This window comes from Furipterus horrens, unplaced genomic scaffold (assembly GCF_987537825.1).
Source record: "Furipterus horrens unplaced genomic scaffold, mFurHor1.1.pri manual_scaffold_9, whole genome shotgun sequence".
Lineage (NCBI taxonomy): Eukaryota > Metazoa > Chordata > Mammalia > Chiroptera > Furipteridae > Furipterus > Furipterus horrens.
The window spans coordinates 32,521,167-32,539,649 of NW_028327179.1; the positions used below are offsets into that span (position 1 = coordinate 32,521,167).

Consider the following 18,483-nt stretch of genomic DNA (forward strand, 5'->3'; position numbering starts at 1 on the left):
GTTGAAGAACTGTGTGTAAATATATGGTTTGTACACCTCCAGAAGAAGAACAAACAGAATGCTTCAAAGACCTGGGAATTTTCTGAGTCAGATACAGCAGGGGTAAAAGTGAGAAGAGAAGCCTAACATTTTTTAAATTGTCTTAAACTACTGAGTCACCCATGTATGCACATATGATAAGTATCGTCGGCAGCCGTCCGTCTCGAGAGACGATGGTGTAGCTTCTTAAGAGTCTATCTGCACCGCCGAGAATGGCTGTGCAGTCCAACTCGGGAGTGACACGGTATCTGTCTCCTCCCGTGTTGAATCGACATCTTATGATGACTCTGGAGTGTCCTCTCCAGAGAAGCTGAAGCTACAGAGCCTGGGCAGGGTGATATGGAGGGTCTGCTGTTGCCCATGCAGCAGACCCCCCCTCTCTTCGCAGCTGAAGGGTCCAAGGGAAAGACGGAGTCGATACAGCTTGGCTTCAGGTGCGCCGCAGGAGTTGCCGGTGTTGACTACAACGTCAAACCGCCTTAGGGACTCCGGCTCCGGATTTTCTGTCGGGGTTTACTCCCTTAGCCTTTCCCCTGAAGAGGTATGCCGCAAGGCAGCGGAGGTTTTTTGGAGTCAGAGTTTTCCTTCTCTGATGTGATAAGTATCATTACAGTATTCCCTCCCTTATCGTGGGTATTATGTTCTAGACCCCCCATGATAGGTGAAAATCCGTGAAGTAGGAACTTTACATTTATTTTAGTATTTATATATATTTTAAGGCTTTATAAACCCTTCCCACACACTTAGAAACCATTCCCAGTCCCTTATTAACCTTTCCCACTCCCTTACTAACCTTTTCCACACTTTTATAAACACTACTTATGTCCTTAAACATATTCTACACTCTTAAACCTATGTAACTTTAACAACATACATATACAGTACCGTAAAATCCCACAATATAGCGAAAAATCTGTGACAAATAATTAAATATAATATTTTTTAAAATCCCATGATACAGTGAGGCCGCGATAAGTGAATCATGACATAGAGAGGCACTACTTTATTTATTCTATCTTTACAGAGAGTTTAGTTAGTGCTTTAATAAATACAAACTATATTATCATTTTTAGAACCATATATTCTTATAAATTTGTTAGTCAGAAGTGCAGGCGGTACCACTCTACACTAACTTGAAAGTTGAGATATCAAGTGGTAGCAAAGATAGAGAGAAACTGGCAACTCATGAAATCCTAGTGGGAGTATGAAATTGTTCAGCCACTTGGAAAAAGCTATTTTGTTGCATCTACTAAACATGTCTTCCGTGTGTGTGTGTGTCTGTCTGTCTCTCTCCCTCCCTCCATCTCTCTCGCTCAATATATATATATATATGAAGATGAATACCATGTCCAACAAGAGACATACACAGAGATGTTCACAGAAGAATGTTTATTCACCATAGCCAAGAACTAGAAACATCCCTCAACAGGAAAAAAAAGGAAAAAAAGCTAAATAAATTCTGGCTTGTTGACACAGTGAAACACTAACCCACAATGAAAGGCAACAAGTGACTGATAGGCACAACCACCTGGACAATTTAATTATTAGGTTGAGCAGAAGAAGCCAGATAAAAAAACTGCCCATTTCCTTTTATAGGAAGTTCAAGACCCCACAGCATTAACCCATGGTGATAAAAGTCAGAGTGGGGGTGCAGGAATGACACTGACTAGGAAGGGCACAAGAAGGCCTTCTGTGGTGGTGTAAATATCCTACATCTCGGTAGTTACACAGGTTCCTGCATATGTACAAATGCATGACATCTTAAGATCTGCGTATACTTCAATATAAACAAATAAATGAATGCCTTAAACAATCTATCTACCTACTTACCTGCCTATAGTAGGTGCCAACAGGTAGCAAAAACTTACTTGCTCGTTACAAGAAATTTTCTCCAAGGTATGATGTATAAATTTGACTTTGTTTGCCATATTTATGAATCTGGAACACCTTTTGTGCATTCAGAGTAATCCAAAGGCAGATGGATTCTTTCCTCCCTGGTTTGGATTCTTTCCTCCCTGGTTTGGTTTTGGTGTTGTGGTTTGGGAGCAAGTTTGCAATAACTTCTTGGTCCTACATATAACAAATAGTTATTGAATGCCTGGTGTGTGCCAGACAGTGTGCCAGGCTCTGGATACCCAAAAGTTATCAAGACCCAGCCCCTGCTACTTGGTTTTGTAGGGGTGGTAGGATGGAAGCAGATTCCACACATGAGCATGGGGCTATAAGGGAAGTGTACTATGTAATGCAAGGAGACACTCCCACTCTCAGAATGTTCTGGAAGGCTTTCACAGATGGCATCACTCTGTCCTGCTTCTATTTTTGCCATATATCAGGGTCCACTTTATATTAAGCATCTATAATAGCTACTTAAGACTACCCCTCAATTACTAAAAAATATTTTAAATATTTTGTGTGACCTAGGTGTTTTCTTCCATATCATTGCAATCACTTCTTAGACCATTTTTTAAAGCCCTAGCAGTTTCAAGGATGAAAGAAGCTACCTGCCACAGATTTCTAGAAAGCAGCAGCGTTCTTTGAACTGCTTATAAGTGGAAAAGTAGTTTTTCTTTGAATCAGTTCTGAGGTAAAAGCAAAGTTTTACCTAAATGTCAGTGTTACTTTTCCTTTCAAGTAGCGTTTGCATGAAGCAACCACACTGACCTGAGCCCATGTGCAGGAGCTCCTGAGCCTAGGTGAGAAGCCTTCCGCTGGTTTTTCTGTTCACCCTTGTATCTCTCCTAATAGCGGATATACTTAGAAATACTCTGCCAGCTCCGTGGTAGTAGTGTGGTTCTTCTTAGAAACTGAGACAATTTTAAGAGAAGCATTGTGGCTCATCAAGAAAAAATGAATTTATATTTTTTATAATTATTATTTAATTAATGGAACTATTTTCCCTCTAGTAATCCTTTCCTTCCCCTTCACTCATATAGAATGTACAGATATTTAAAAATCTGTAAGAATAGAAAAGCATTTTAGCAAAGAAACATGGGGACATTTTTAAAAGAAGAAAAAAATAAAAGGAAGAATTAAAATAAAAGAATCAAATTTATAAAAGGAAAGGAGAAAATAAAGAGCTAGGATACTTTTTATATCAGACCTCCTGTTTTTAGTAACTTTGAAATCATATAGGAAAATCCAGATTGATGTCTGACATCTAGACAGTTGCACTGAGTCTTCAAAACTGACTGTTTCTTTTGTCCAATGATGTGAATTTTTCTTTTACTTTGGAATAGTGTTATAAAGTGGTAGGTAGGAGTAGTCAGGGTCCCCAGACTGTGCATTTTCCACAGGATTTTAGGATGTTGGAGAATGTTTGAGCCTGAACTTAGATTTTAAAAACATGCTTCCATTTCACTCATCCCTTGCACTAACCATGTATCTTGCAAGTGCTCCTTTGGCAGGTTTACATGCAGCATATGTAAAAAGTGAACATGGTAACCAAGGAGAAAGAAGTACAGACTTTAGGGACGTTTGACTATTTTCATAATAAAAAGCTTGTTTTAAATTCTCTTACAAACCTGAGTGATTCTGTGGCCTCCCAAAGCATATAGAATTTCTTAAGGGTTAAAACAACTTTTAAAGGAAACGATGAACTCCACAGCCTGCCATATCCTGTATTCAAAATAATTTTCATTTCTACTTATCTGCGAAGGCTGAAGGAATGTCTACAAATATTTGCTTGGTTTCTATGGTGAAGGCAGAGAGAGATCAAGTGTGTGGTTGTTTATTGTCAAAATCAAAACTATACTGTACTTCTAAAAAGAGAATGAATTTGTTACTTGAAACATAATAGTCATTTAGCAAGTGGTAACTATTTTAAGTTTCATGAGTTCAAGATGAAATTTAAACAATACAGCCTGAAGGAAAACACGGGCCCTTCAGGCGTTTTAAAACTTCATGTTACAAAAATAAAATGGTCATCACACTTTATTAAAAAGTCATCTGTTGCCCTGACCGGTGTGGCTGAGTTTGTTGGGCATCGTCCCATAAAGCTTAAAGGTCACCAGTTCAATCTCTCTCGAGGCACATACCTGGGTTGTGGGTCCGGTCCCTAATCGGGGTGCATACGGGAGGCAGCTGATTGATATTTCTCTCCCTTTCTTTCTCCCTTCCACTCTCTCTAAAAATAAATGAATAAAATATTTTTTAAATAATAAAATAAAAAGGCATCTGCTCACTAAAGATAATGTTGGCAGACTCTCAGAATGGTTGGTGTCTGAGGACATGATGGGCTGTAAATTTATACTCTACTAGAAACCCTTGCATCCTGACCTGGCTTATCCATCCCAGCCCTGTCACCACCCATTCTGCTATCTGCTGGCTACCCATAGATTTATCAGAACATATATTTATTTTATGCCTGCTGTACACAGCACTCTGGGAGGTGCTGGGGATGAAAAGTCCACTTAGGAGTGGTCTCTGTCCTCAAAGGACTGGCTTGGGGTCTAGTAGGCAGTAAGTACACAGTGTGTAAGTGCTGTGATTATGTGTAATTGGGGAGGACTAGGCAGGGCGAGGTTCACAAGAATTAAGAATGGTGTTGTGAGAGGACATTCCAGAGAAAGGGCTCAGCATGTGGGAAGCCATGAGGCGTGACAACACACATAGTTGAACAGCGATAAAGCCTCTGAGCAGGTAGAGGAAAGCTTTCATGGGAAGGAAGAACAGGTAATAAAAGGAGGGAGCCATATCATGAGGGCATCGTCAGTATATTGAACTTGAACTTGATATTAAAAGCTCCGGAGAATGGATGAAGGATTTTAAACAGGAGTGTGGTGAGCACAGCTTCAAGTGCAATAGAGAGGAAGGAGAAAGACTGGTGGGAAAAGACCCCAGATGAAGCTATTGTGACCATCAGGAGAGGACAGGGTTCCCATGAAATTGTCAGGATCTGGCAACTTCATTGATAATGGAGGTGCATGGGGAGCCTGGGTAGGTGGTGATTTTCCTTTCAGAGAGAGAATCTAAGAGAAGTAAGCATCAGAGGAAAGACAATTGACCCATTCTGAAGTTGAAGTACCTATGGGAGTACTAAGTGGGGATGTGCAGGAGACAGCTGGAAATGTGGGTCAGATGCTCTGCAGAGTATGTACTCGGGTGGCATCCACATATCACGCTTCCCAGGGATTGTGCATCACTTGAGAAAAGTAACCACCTGAGGGTCTAGCCTTAGAGAAGAGAATTTAAGGGACTGGTGAGAGAACAGACCTCCAGGGAGTTACTGGGAAAGTAGGAGGAACACTAGCTTGGGACTCTAGCATTCTTCACTTAAATCACTACACAGACACCCCACCCTCACCTCTGCCCCCAGTTGTCCTTCAGCCAGCTCATTTGCCTTCTTTTTTAATTAGCAACCACCCTTTCCAGGACTAACAGGGTACCTCTCATGCTGGGGCACTCACATGATGAATTGAATTGAAGCTCATATGGACCTTTAAAGGCTTGATTTGGTGTCTGGAGTTAAATCCTTTTTTAGGTAGATCTGCTTAGAAACTAACCACATGACAGAGAGGTTGAAGGCTCAGGAAGAGGTGGTCGTGCCACTGGTATCATTGAAGGTTAGAAGCCTGGATCTCTGAACTCCGCTTCCATTCATCCCTCAGTGGGTCGTTATCATCCCCTCACAGCACACAAGCCCTGTCTACTGCGTGACTCTTCCCCAAAGCTCCCGTTCATCCATACTTGGAGGGAATACCCATTTGAGCTCATTTTCCCTGTGCCATTGCGGGTCCAGATCCTTTTTTAAAGATATATAATTACAGTCATCCCTTGGTATCCACCGAGGATTGGTTCCAGCACACCATAGAAAGCCTTCACTTTGGCAATATAAAGATTTTCAGCTCTTCCAAGGATTGCATCCATATTCCTCAGAAATCATTATTTAAGTTTGTATCTGAGACTTGTTGACCGGGGCCCCAGCAGAAGAATATCCTCACATTGTACACTCCATGAATAATTACTAAACCAAAGGACAGGCAAGGATGTCCAAAGAGAGAGTTCTTGGGTAGGTACAGTATATACATTTAATTTTTTAAATCTTTATTGCCATTGCCACCTCATTTAGGGATTCTTAGGATGTTAACAGAGGTCACCTTATAGACCATCCCGTCTAAACGTCCCCTTACAGATGAAGAGACTGACAGTGGCTTAGAGAAGTTGCCACTCACACAACTTTCCTCTACAAACTGAATGTATTAGTTAGTATCCCAACAGGAGATCAGTGGCACACTCAAAGTAAGATAATTCAAGGGAGGTTTGTTCACAGAGACAAGGTTTACAAAGAAGTGGGTTTAGAAGAAGTGCAGGACATGGTGCTGTGACTTTAGCCCTAGTTGCAGCCAGGCTGTTACCATTCCTAGGCTTGAAGGGAAGAAGGGGAGCAGTTACCGGATCAGGCAGCTGGGAGGAAATCAAGGTGTTAAAGACTCTGCTTCACCCTTCTCCCCGTCTCTGAACTCCTGCCTAGTCTTCCCATTGGCCAAACCCAGTAAGAAGCTGGAAGCCTATGATAGACACAGACCCGCCCCCCAGGGCAGAGACCATTTGGAGAAGCAAAAGGAAGATATCCAGCACAGTGTTCATAACATGCTTCTCTGCTCTTCAAGCAGGTAGCCATATAATAAGGAAGATTCAGAAAACATCTACAAAGTTTTTCAGCTTCTTGGTTAAAAGGGTACATGAATTTTTTTTAAAAACTGTTAAATTTAATATTAAAGAGGAGTGGTTTCCTCTGACATGTATTTTGAGTCAGAGTTGGCCTTGGCTCTACTTTATCTTATACTGTTATTGATTTGGTTCAAAAAAATTGTGAACAGAGATCAAAGCACTTTAAACAGATACATCCACTTGTGTAAATATCCTTGAATGCCACCCCCCACCCACCCAGTCTTCCGCTCCCCCTCTGGTTGCCAAATCCATTCAGCACCTCTAGAGGCTGCTAATACGTGTAATGATTGTAATAAACATTGTATTTGCTTTGGTTCCAGCTGGCTCCAACCACCAGTCTGTCCCTAGTTCCTATTGTTATCTTGGCTTAGTAGATAACTGCATTGTTATCATTAGAAGTCACCTTTGTCATAGATTTCTAAGTGTTGATCTTTTATACATTGCAATCATTTTTTCCCTCAATGTGTTTTTAAATTTACCCTTATATTTTTATTTTTAAGGATATTTAGAATTATAAAATGTAGAGAACTTTTAGGCAGAAGCTAAGTACATTGTTGAGAACTTCCTTATTTCATGCACTAAAATCTTGAAATGTTTTTATTGATTTTGCTCATTTTTTATAAAACTTTCAAACAAAAATTAATATGTTTTCATATGTGTGACTCAAACTGGTTTTAACTTAGGCAGTCTTTATCAGAAGTTTTTAGAGGCACAGAAGTATAATAATTCCTAACAAACATTTTACATTTTACTGTCAAGGAAAATTGTTGCAATTTATTCCAAAAACTTGAAACTTACATATTTTAAATCCCATGAAATTACAGAAATGGTCATCATTTGAGATGCTTTAAATTACAGTGCCTTAAAGTGAGGATTAAAGGGGGCTGGGTCAAAAAATATAGAGCGGCCACATAAATTAGCAAATTAAAGCTGGGGAAACTGTTAGATTTATATCTATTGCAGAAGGTAGTAATTTCTTATATAAATGTAGGCCTAGGGCATTGTTGGGGTTATCTTCTTAGAGAATTAACCAGAAATGTAAGTCTTGAACAATTCATACTTTGATTTGGTATTTAAGCATGTTGAATTCCACAAAGATTAAACCAGAAAGTTGCCTCATTAGACAAATACTGATAATTCTAATAGTGTAAACATAAACCTAATTAATGAATCTACGTCCTCTCTTTATGACAGTGGTTTACATACACAGACACCAAGCAACCATCTTGAGAATACCAAAGAGATTTTTAAATCTTAGCTTTCATTGAAATTATGAGAATTTGATGAATAGATGTCATATCAAACAGAGCACTGATGTGGACCAGAACTAAATTTTGGAGTAATAGAAACCATTTTTTTAAACCCTTTTTTAAAGGAAATCTTGTGATCCCCAAAGGGTAGCTGAAGTTTTTAAGATCTGCAAGCTCCTAAAAGTTCACGTTAGGTATTTCAAAGTAGCCCTGGCTGGTGTGGCTCCATGGATTGAGGGCTGGTCTGTGAACCAAAGGGTTTCTGGTTGGATTCCCAGTCAGGGCGCATGCCAGGGTTGCGGGCCAGGTCCCCAGTTGGGGGCATGTGAGAGGAAACCACACATTGATGTTTCTCTCCCTCCCTTTCTCCCTCTCTTCCCCTCTCTCTTTCTCTAAAAAAATTCATTAATTTATTACTTAAAAGTAAATTTAATAACAACCTATACGTCTGCCTGTTCATTTGTGGACACTTGGAGCACCGAACAAAGGTGCCATGCTGGATGCTGAGGGAGGAGCACAGGGTTAAAGTCAGACAGCCCTGGTGAGAACCCCAGCGCCTTCATGTCTCGGCTCTGTGACTGGCCATATTACTCAACCTCTCTGAAATTCCTTTTTCTCAGCTATATAATGTGAGTACTGACAGCAACTGACTGGTCTTGCAACTTTCTACCTCATGCACTTTCAGGTTTTTGTGCCCACTGTCCATTTAACGCGTGGTGTCTGTGTGCCCTGGCAGACGGTTTTGTATACATGTGTGATTATGATACGTACACCCACACATGACCTGGTGATAAAAATTAGAATGTATCTCACACAGTTACAAAACTTATTTATTCACTTAACAGTATGTTACGGACATCTTTGAGGGTGAGCAAGAATGAGCAGGATGAAAAACTCGCTCACCTTTATTGATGCCTGAATAATAATCCCCTGTGGGAAATTATTGTGGAAGTAAACACCCTGTGAATACCTCTTTGTGCACTAGTATGAATATTTCTGTAGGATAAATTTTCACAGGTGGAACACTGGGTCCAGGACAATGGAAACTATTGATTTTATACATTTTATAATAGCTCGTCCTCTAAAAATTTGTGCCAATTCACAATTTAAAAGTTTTCCCATACCATGGCTATTCCTGAATAGTGTCATTCTGTTTGTTTCTGCCAGTCAGGTACTTTATTGTCATGGCTTCCTTCCTTCCTTCCTTTCTTTCTTCCTTTTAATGAGATTGAATATATTTGATAGCTTTTTTTCTTCATGTAAATTATCTTTCATATTTTCATCTGTTTTTCTGTTATATTATTTTATTGACATCATTTGTTTTAGATGTTTTCTACCAGTTTGTCATTTAATCTTTGGCCTTTATTTAGAGTGTTTCCTGAAGAGCGTTTCAGTTTCAAATAGCTGGATCTATTAATGTTGTCACCTCAGGCTTCTGGATGTTCCATCATGCTGAAATAGGCATCCATAGCCATGGTCCTCTTCTGTTTCCTCCCAACACATTTTTCTAGCCTGCTCTTAGGCCTGTCATCTTATGTACAGTTTCTTCTTATAGGTTTATATAGATGTATAAAGTAGGGATCAAACTTATTTTCTTCCAAATGAATGGCCAGTTATCTTGCTTTCACCTACTGAAGTACATTTTCTCTCTTACTAAGAGGAAATGCAGCCACCTATAAGAACTTTAAACTTTACTAATATGTCAGTCTCTTCTGGAATTTACTTTTTTTTTTTTTTTAATGTTAGCCACCCTTTTATTTGCTGTACCTTAGAAAATATTTTGGTAACAGAGCAAATGCCCTTAAAACTATTAAGCATTTATTCAGCCAGGGGTACCTTATTTTCAAAATTACATTCCTCAACAAAAGCATTGAACTGTCTTAAATTTTTTGTGTTAATATAGAAGTGACTATTATCTTTATAATACATCTTTTCCCCATCTTAGTCATGGTCTGTCTTCCTATTTTAACTGTTTTTTATGTTCTTTAACAATAATATATCATTTTATTTATATAAAAAGCCCTTTTTTTAATTCTCCAGTGTTTTAGATTTTTTGTTACTATTGTGGATGAGATCTTTTTCCCATTATATTTTGTAGCTGACTTACTAGGATTTATGTATTTATTTTATATTTTAGGTCTGCCATTGCCTAAATTTTCTTTATAATAATATTTTTCTTGTTATAACTTTTATTTACCAAAAACATAGGCCAATGTGTATAAGGCAGAAACCCTAAGAAACACAAGGAGATTCTGGGAGAAGGAAAACAAAAACTCAGATTCTCTTTTAGGGTTTGGCAAATAAAATACCAAAAAATATAAGGATATGTCTGAGATAAAAATCTTGTTAATAAAGAACTTAAAAGAGAATACTCCCCTTATATCCTACAGAACAGAAACCAAGTATGTGCATAGTTATGAAGAAAACAATAATAAATTCTACCAAGTGGGAACTATACACAGGTTACATTCTCTGTGCATGATGAATAAAATTAGAAATCCAGAAGCTAGAGGATAACCATAAATAATAAAGAATTTTGTGGAAATTTTATGACCACATAGAAATTGTAAAACACTTTACTAAATAATCTATTCTTCAAATTAGTTTACTCTTGTTTTAAGAGAAAATTACATATTATTTAAAGATTTTTAAAGTTTTTAAATTACATATTATTCAAAGATTAACAAAAATTAGGAAAACTTAAAGATTCACAAAAACGAGATAAATAGGAGTCAACAAATTATAAAATAAAACAACAATCCTCCCAAAATGGAAATAAAACTTCATTTCAGTTTTTTAAATAAAGTATATATATAGCTAAACTGACAAACCTGATTGATACAAAGCAAAAACAAAAATATACAACATTAAGAAAGAGAAACTCAGATTTTCTCAAAACTCCAAGGAAACAGGCGATATTAAAATAACTATGAAATAACCATGTACAGAATTAAACCAATACATTTTTAAATCTAAATTAAGAATTTTCATAGGAAAATTTGTTACCATTAGCAGAATTGACTCATAAAGAGGTTGAAACCTGTATAGACTAATTGGCAAGAAGACAGTCATAAGATTGTTAAAGACACATTGCTAAGAAGGATCCAGACCCAGATGGTTTTACAAGTAAGTCCCTTTAAAGGACTGGTTATTCTTACGTTGTTTCTAATATTTCAGAATATAGAAAAGGATAGAAAGCTTGCATATCTCTAATACCAAACCATGAAAAATTAACAAAAAGGTAACTATAGATCATTCTCACTTAAGAATATGTAAATATTCTAAAAAAATTAGCAAATAGAATCCAACAGTCTATTAAAAGAATAGTAAGCCATAATTAGGAATGATTTATTCTAAGAAGTCAAGGATGGTACAATATTAGGAACTCTGGTAATGTAATTAATATGTTATTAATAAAATAGATGAGTGACATACTGTCATTATTAATAAACATTTTTTAAACATTGGATTCATTATCCATTTTGAATGCTAACAAAATTTTTAAAAGAGTGGAAGGGAACTTCTTAAACATATGAATATTTTTCCTATCTTAATCTGTCTAAACATTTATTTGATGATTGTAATAAGTATCACTGATTAAAGTACTGAAAATGAAGATAGTTCTAGTAAAGTGATTTGGGTTGGGTAATCAATCAGAAATCACTGCCTCTTTAAGACAACCTGAAATGATGCTGTATCCAGATTAAATTTTTCATCTCATATGATGCTAGACTTTATTTCAAGTTGAGATGAGAAGATAAGGGTGTGACCTCACAGTGTTTGTGTATGTCTATAAACCACTTAAGTGGAACTATATGGAGACAGTTTGCACCTGCACTTTTGTTTACAGTATATCAGAGAAGTAGAGAAATATGTTCCTCCAGCTAAAAACATTAATGAAGCAGACTAGCACTCAGAATTGAACACTCTACTCAGCAGAAGTAGTAAGTACCTTGTTTTGGGGGAATGACTGGTAATTTAATTTTGCCCACTTATCTTTTAGGAATGATTGCCTTAATTTGGTATTTGTTAAACCCCAATTTTAATGTGTACGGTATTGTGATGGGCCTTTGCAGACATAACAGTGGATTAAAATTGGATCCATATCCTCCAGAACAAACCATATTTTTTATGAACTATGTTACAAGGTGTGATTCTCAGGTGACAGTGCGCTCAGGGAAGTAATGGTATCAGAGCGGGGCTTTGTAGGCTCAGTAGAATTGCCACATGTGGAGAGGAGAAAGAAGAGCTTTCCAGCTGAGAAGAACAGTGTCAACGAAAGGATGGGGGCAAGAGCTGGAGGACATGTGTGTATAATGAATGGTGCTCAAACTTAGCCAAGGGTTAGGGTTACCTGAGTTCTGATTTTTGTTTCTTTTTAAGAAAAGAAAAACTCCAGGGCCCCAACCTAATTCAGTGATTGTGAGATAAGGCCCAGACACCTATGTTTTCCTAAAAGCCCCACGGGTGATTCCAATGTGCACTCAGGGTTAGGAGCCAGTGGTGGGTCTCAGAGGGGACGTGGCTGTAAGGAATATGAAGCACTGTGAGAGATGGTGCTGGGAAGATATGTTGGAGCCAACTGATAACCTGAGTAACATTGATTTGGTATCATGGGTTTGTTTTCTCTTTTAACTTTTATTACATCACCACCATCTCTCCATTAGATATCAACCAACTATTCCTTAAACAAAACTTGATGTCTTGTATGAATTCAAAGTAAAACATGCTAAATGAAATGAAGAGGATGAACCGGTTAAGAATCTTGTTATATAATTCTATATTATCACCCTAAAACTTAAAACAACAACCATTTTATTATCACTCACAATTCTGTGGGTTGAACTGGACTCAGCTGGGTTGTTCTTCTGCTCCAAGTATGTTGGCAGGGGCCACAGTCACCTGAAGGGTCATTTGGACTTGTATATCAAGGTCACCCACTCACATGGCTTTTAGTTGAGAGCTCAGTTGAAGGTGTCAGCTGGAACATCTTTGTGGGCTTGTGACTACATGGCAGCTGGGTTCCAAGAGGAAGTATTCAGAAAGATTCAGGCTACCGGAATTCTTGTGGCCTCACTTTGGTAGTCTCAGATGTCACTTCCGTCATCTAAGGCCAGCTCAGCTTCACTGGAAAGTGAATTAGACCTCATCCCCTGAAGGGAGGAGCAGCACGTGCATACGAGGAGAGAAGGAGACAGATGGCAGCCAGTTTGGGAGACTTACTTCAATCTTCATGTGCCAAGCCCTCTACCATCGAAATAGATAAAGCAGAATATCAGGAAATTTAGACATAAACAAAAATACAAGTAGACAAAACAATATGTGAGGATAAAAGGAATCATATGAATAATATAAAAAGCTTATGTAATAGCTTTATGTATTAAATTCCTTATCTGACAATAAAGAATACACTTTCATTTCAGGCATCCATAAAATATCTGCCCAAACTCCACCCTCCAAAAAAGAAGCACTTGAACCCTTATGTGCTCTTATAAATCTGAAGCCTTAATGATATGCTTTCCTCACCTCTGTACCTGGCAGAAATAATTACAGTTGTGTTTTGTCTGTTATTATATAATGTTCTATAGTAAGTACGGTTCTTCCCATTTTGGAATTTCTTCCTCTGAATGATTTTTTTGCACACAGTATAAACAAATCGGGTTACACATGTCCCTTAAGTTCTTCTTTTTTTAATTCATTTTCTGAAAAGATCAGCATTGAAGGAGGCTTTATTTTAATTCCCCACAGTCTCATGATACGAGTAGTTTTGACTGGTCCTTAGTGCTCTCTTTAGACTTCAGAGTCACTGGAATCATCTAATTTCCCAACAATGCTCCCCTGGGAATTGAGCTGCAGTCATTGCCAATACATTTTTGTAAGCCCCTTAAGAAAAACAGGAGTCATTTTAAGCCTTTATTTTTTAAGTCTTTGCTCTCTGAAACTCAGCTATTTTACCCTCCTCATAAGACACACAGGCAGTCTGAGGTAGGAACCCAGGGGGTGGTGATGTCATTTCCTGGCCTGTTAGCGATGAGTCCTAGGTACCTATTGCTTCTACCTCAGTGCCCTTCTATGACCTTTCTGAACCAAATCTTGGCATTACAGCGCCTGAGATGAGGTGCTTAGCAGACAGCCTTCTCCCTCAGTAACACTCATATCCATTTGCTGTTGCAGGTCGTCACACTGTGGTACAGAGCTCCGGAAGTCTTGCTTCAGTCCAGCTACGCCACCCCTGTGGATCTCTGGAGTGTTGGCTGCATATTTGCAGAAATGTTTCGTAGAAAGTAAGAAATACCTTTTTTTCACTCTCTCTTCCTTGGAAAGAAACTTTCTCGGTCTTGGGTAATTTTAACTGGCAGCATAGCATGTCTGCTTCAAGGAGGGTCACATTGTCCAGATCCACCTGCTCAGGCGACCACGTCAAGGCCCACCCTGAAACCACCTTCTCAGTCTTTACAGTGTTGCTTTGTCTGACTGTAACTTCCAGCTGTTAGGAACTCTGTTTGAAAAGGAATACTCCACTATTCTCACAATTTATTTTGGTTTTGTTGTGATAATAGGACACAGTGAACATGAAGCATGTTGTGGTGCTTTTTAGGGAGGAAATATCCTCAAGGTGAACTTTAGCCACAGGAGGAGGACCAGAGCTATAAAGTATATGGAAATTTTGGTGGTGAGAATAGTGGAAAAACACAGAATGTTTAGACTGAAAAGGAACAGTCAATGAAGAAGTCAGTGCTATTTCAGAGTACTTCAAATGCTGTCATGTGGGGAGAGATTAGGCATATTTGGGCAGTAGAGTGAGCAGAACTAGGGCCAAAGATATTAAAATTACAGAAATAAAGATTTTTGCCCAGAAGATGGAAAAACCTAATGATTACACAGTTATCTGAAGAAGAGGTTGGGGTTCATGGAAATAGTGCATTTGCATTGGGTTCCAAGAAGAGACTGGACCACCGCACGTTGGGGGGTTTTCAGCAGCATTTGTAGAGCTGCTGGGTGAGGGGAGTGGGGTAGGTGACCTCCAGGAGTCTACTGACTCTGAGAGTCTCCGATTCATTTGTTTGATTTTTCAGGTCAAAGAAAAGGCCAAACAATACAATCGAAGATCTGCCAGGAAAATAATCCATACCTGGGTACTAAATTCAGCCTGGTCAAAATTAAACAGGGAACCTAATTTTAATCTAATCCCTGTTTTCTATTTTTATTTCCATGGGAAAATGTGAGTTGGGAAGCTGAATGTATTCCCATTGGACATGTTATGTTCAAAACAAAGCTACATGGTCACTCACAAGGAGAAGTGGTCAGCCATTGTTTGGTGTTTTTTGTTTTTTGTTTTTGTACCAAATGAAGTTTTGTGCATATAATAAATTTTGAGACCTATTTCTAGAACTCAGCAGATTTTTCTGTAGCTCACAAGAGGGGATCATGGCAAGGATGTCAAAGTACGCAGATGTTTAATGCAGGCCTACTGTGTGCCAAGTACAGGACCAGACCTCTTCCCTTATGTTACCTTTTGGCTTTTCACAATAAGAGATAAGTGAGGTGTTGTGGTAAATTTATTTGTCTAATGTCAAGCAGCTAAAAAAAAAAGTATTAGAGTTATGATTCTAGTGCAACTCATGTGCGCTCTAATCCAATGTTGTTTTTCTCCGAAGGAGGGAAGAAAAAGGTAGTGTTGAGTTCAGCTGCAATGTTTGCCAAACAAGCTAAGTATAGGCATACCTCCTTTTATGGCATTTTGCAGGTGTTGCTTTTTGTTTACAAATCAAAGGTAAGACCCTCCCACCAGCGGAAAGATTATAACTCGCTTTACTGCGATACTTGGTTTATTGAAGTGGTCTGGAATTGAACCCAGAATACCTCTGAGGTGTGCCAGTAAGTGGTTTTGGAAGTGTGGTCCTTGAACAAGCAGCATCGGCATCACTGGAGACCTTGTTGGAAACACAAAGTCTCAGGCCCCACCCCAGACTGACTGGATTAGAAGCTCTTGGGCTAGGGCTTTAGCGAGTCTTCCCGAGGATCCTCGTTCACCCTCCATGGTAAGAACCACTGTGTTGGATGACAGGATTGCCAGGGGCGGGCATTCTTTAAATGCTCAGCTCTCAGACTCCCCCTTGAACTTCTGTTTCATTACTGGCTGAGGTGATGTCAGGCCTTGTTGTTTTTAAAAGTACTTCATCTAATTCCTTGCATCAGACAAGTGTGGAAAACACTGGGTTAAAGGCTTATGGAGAGAACAAGGAATAATTTACTGTCAATATTTCAGGGTGGGAGCAAGGACTGTCATTCCAGGCAGTCCCAGGAATAACTTGGTGTAGCTGGGAGTTGATTAGAGAAATGTCTATTGGAATTACATTTACATGTCTACAGTGTCCTCAACTGTAAAGATTGAGGCCTACTTTTACTGGGGTAGGAGTGTGATTGGTTACACCACCCATATTGATAATGAAACCAATATTTTTCTGAAAGATGTGAAAAGAAAGATAAAATTTAAGATATACTCATATAGTGTTAAACATTCACTAGTGAGGAATTTGCTGTATTTGTAATAGGTAGTCACCCCTATGGAAAAATTGCAACCCAAATTTTTATTTTATAGTATTAAAACATTTCCCAATGAAGTGGTAGCATGATTGGTAATCTGGTCCCCAGTCTAGCTTACAGACTCCTATAGAACCTGGACCATACATGAAACATAATTTGTACTAATTCATCAAAACCCATTTTCAACTTCCGGCCAAGATGGAGGCCTAGACTGACAAGCTCCATCTCCCTCCACAACTAAGAAGGAATACATCTACCACAAAACCAGAAATAACCAGAAGTTCCAGAAAATAAAGCTACATGGAAGTCCAACATATGAAGTTATAAAGAAGTGGTGCTCATCTGGATGGGTACGAGGGACGAAGCCGGGGCAGAGAGGTCAAGCTGTGCTGGCGGTGGCAGCTGCAGCAATGACAGCGGGACAGCATTAAGCACTGACACCTGTATTTAAAAAGGGGCGAGAAACACCTGGGGAGCACCCCTGGCTGCAGACGAGACCCATCAGCTTGTGATTCCAATGCCGGGGAAGGCAGACCCCCATTGCCTTGGACTGTGAAGGCTGGAGAGGGTGGGGACGGAGGAATAAGCTCCCAGTCTCTCAGCAGAGAGTAAACGGCAAGAATCCATCTTGGACCTGCGCCCCCACACACAAAACGCCACAGCATGGTAAGAAAAGTCGCCCAGTAGTGACAAGTGCACGGGGCTCCACCCCCAATAACGTAGGAGGTGTGACAGCCCCACCCAGGAAGCAAAGGTAAACACAAAACTGTCAAGATGGCAGGGATCATGGTAGAAATCCCAGTCACTGACCAGGCAGCAAATATCGATCTAACAGATCAGCAGATAGGGAATCTTTCTGATGCACAGTTCAGAACTTTGGTTATGTGAATGCTTACAGACCTGACAGCAGTTCTTAAACAAGACAGGGAAGGAATGAAGGCTAGTCATGCTGAAATGAACGAAAACACATATGGAACAAGTGGTGAGGGAAAGAAAAACAGGGATCAAATCAACAAATCGGAACATAGGGAAGGAACAAACAATCAACCAGTGCAGAAAGAGAAAATGAGAAGTGAGGAAAATGAGGAGAAGCTCAGAAACCTATGGGACAGCTATAAGTGGGCCAACATCCAAATCATAGGGTTGCCAGAAGGTGAAGAAGAACTAGAAATTGAAAAATTATGTGAAAAAATAATGAAGCAGAACTCCCCTAACTTGGGGAAGGAAATAGACTTACAGGTCCAGAAAGCACAGAGTTTTAAAAAAGCTGGACTCCGGAAGAACCACACCAAGACACACTATAATCAAAATATCAAAAATTAAGGATAAAGAGAGAATCTTAAAGGCAGCAAGAGAGAAGAAGAGAATTACGTACAAAGGGGTCCCAATAAGACTATCAGCTGATTTTTCAAAAGAAACTCTGCAGGCCAGAAGGGACTGGCAAGAAATATTTAAAGTAATGAAAAGCAAAAACCTACAACCACGATTACTCTATCCAGCAAAGCTGTCATTCAGAATAGAAGGGCAGAGAAAGTGCTTCCAGGACAAAGTAAAACTGAAGGAGTTAATCAAATCCAAACCATTGTTATATGAAATGTTAAAGGGACTTGTTTAGGAGAAAGAAGATCAAAACTATGAACATTAAAGTGAAAACTGTATCACAACAACCAACAACAGAAGCTAGGGAACCAAAACAAGGGCAAACTAAGAAGGCAATGAGAGTGGGAAAAGAATTATAGGTATAGGGAACATTTTGGGGGAGGTCAACAGGGAGGGGGAAGGGGAGACAGGAAGGGAGATGATGCAGGAATTAAGAAGCATAGTAGGAGGGAGTGGAGTAGACAGGAAGATGTTGAGAAGAGCTATATGCACAACCAATGGGCATGGACTAAGGGGGATGAGAACTGAAGGGAGGGAGGTCACTGGGTGGAGGAGAACAAAGGGAAAAGAAATTGGGATGACTGTAACAGCATAATCA

The 18,483-nt window shown here is 39.2% G+C and overlaps 1 protein-coding gene across 4 annotated transcripts in view; it reads left to right on the forward strand.

Annotated features, from left to right (window-relative positions):
• Positions 1-18,483, forward strand: part of CDK6 (cyclin dependent kinase 6) — a 228,415-nt gene that overhangs the window by 143,513 nt on the left and 66,419 nt on the right. For all 4 annotated transcript variants that reach the window (XM_090287226.1, XM_090287227.1, XM_090287228.1 and 1 more), the window contains one exon: positions 14,133-14,242. In XM_090287226.1, the coding sequence (XP_090143352.1) occupies positions 14,133-14,242 (110 nt within the window). The remainder of the gene's footprint in view (positions 1-14,132; positions 14,243-18,483) is intronic.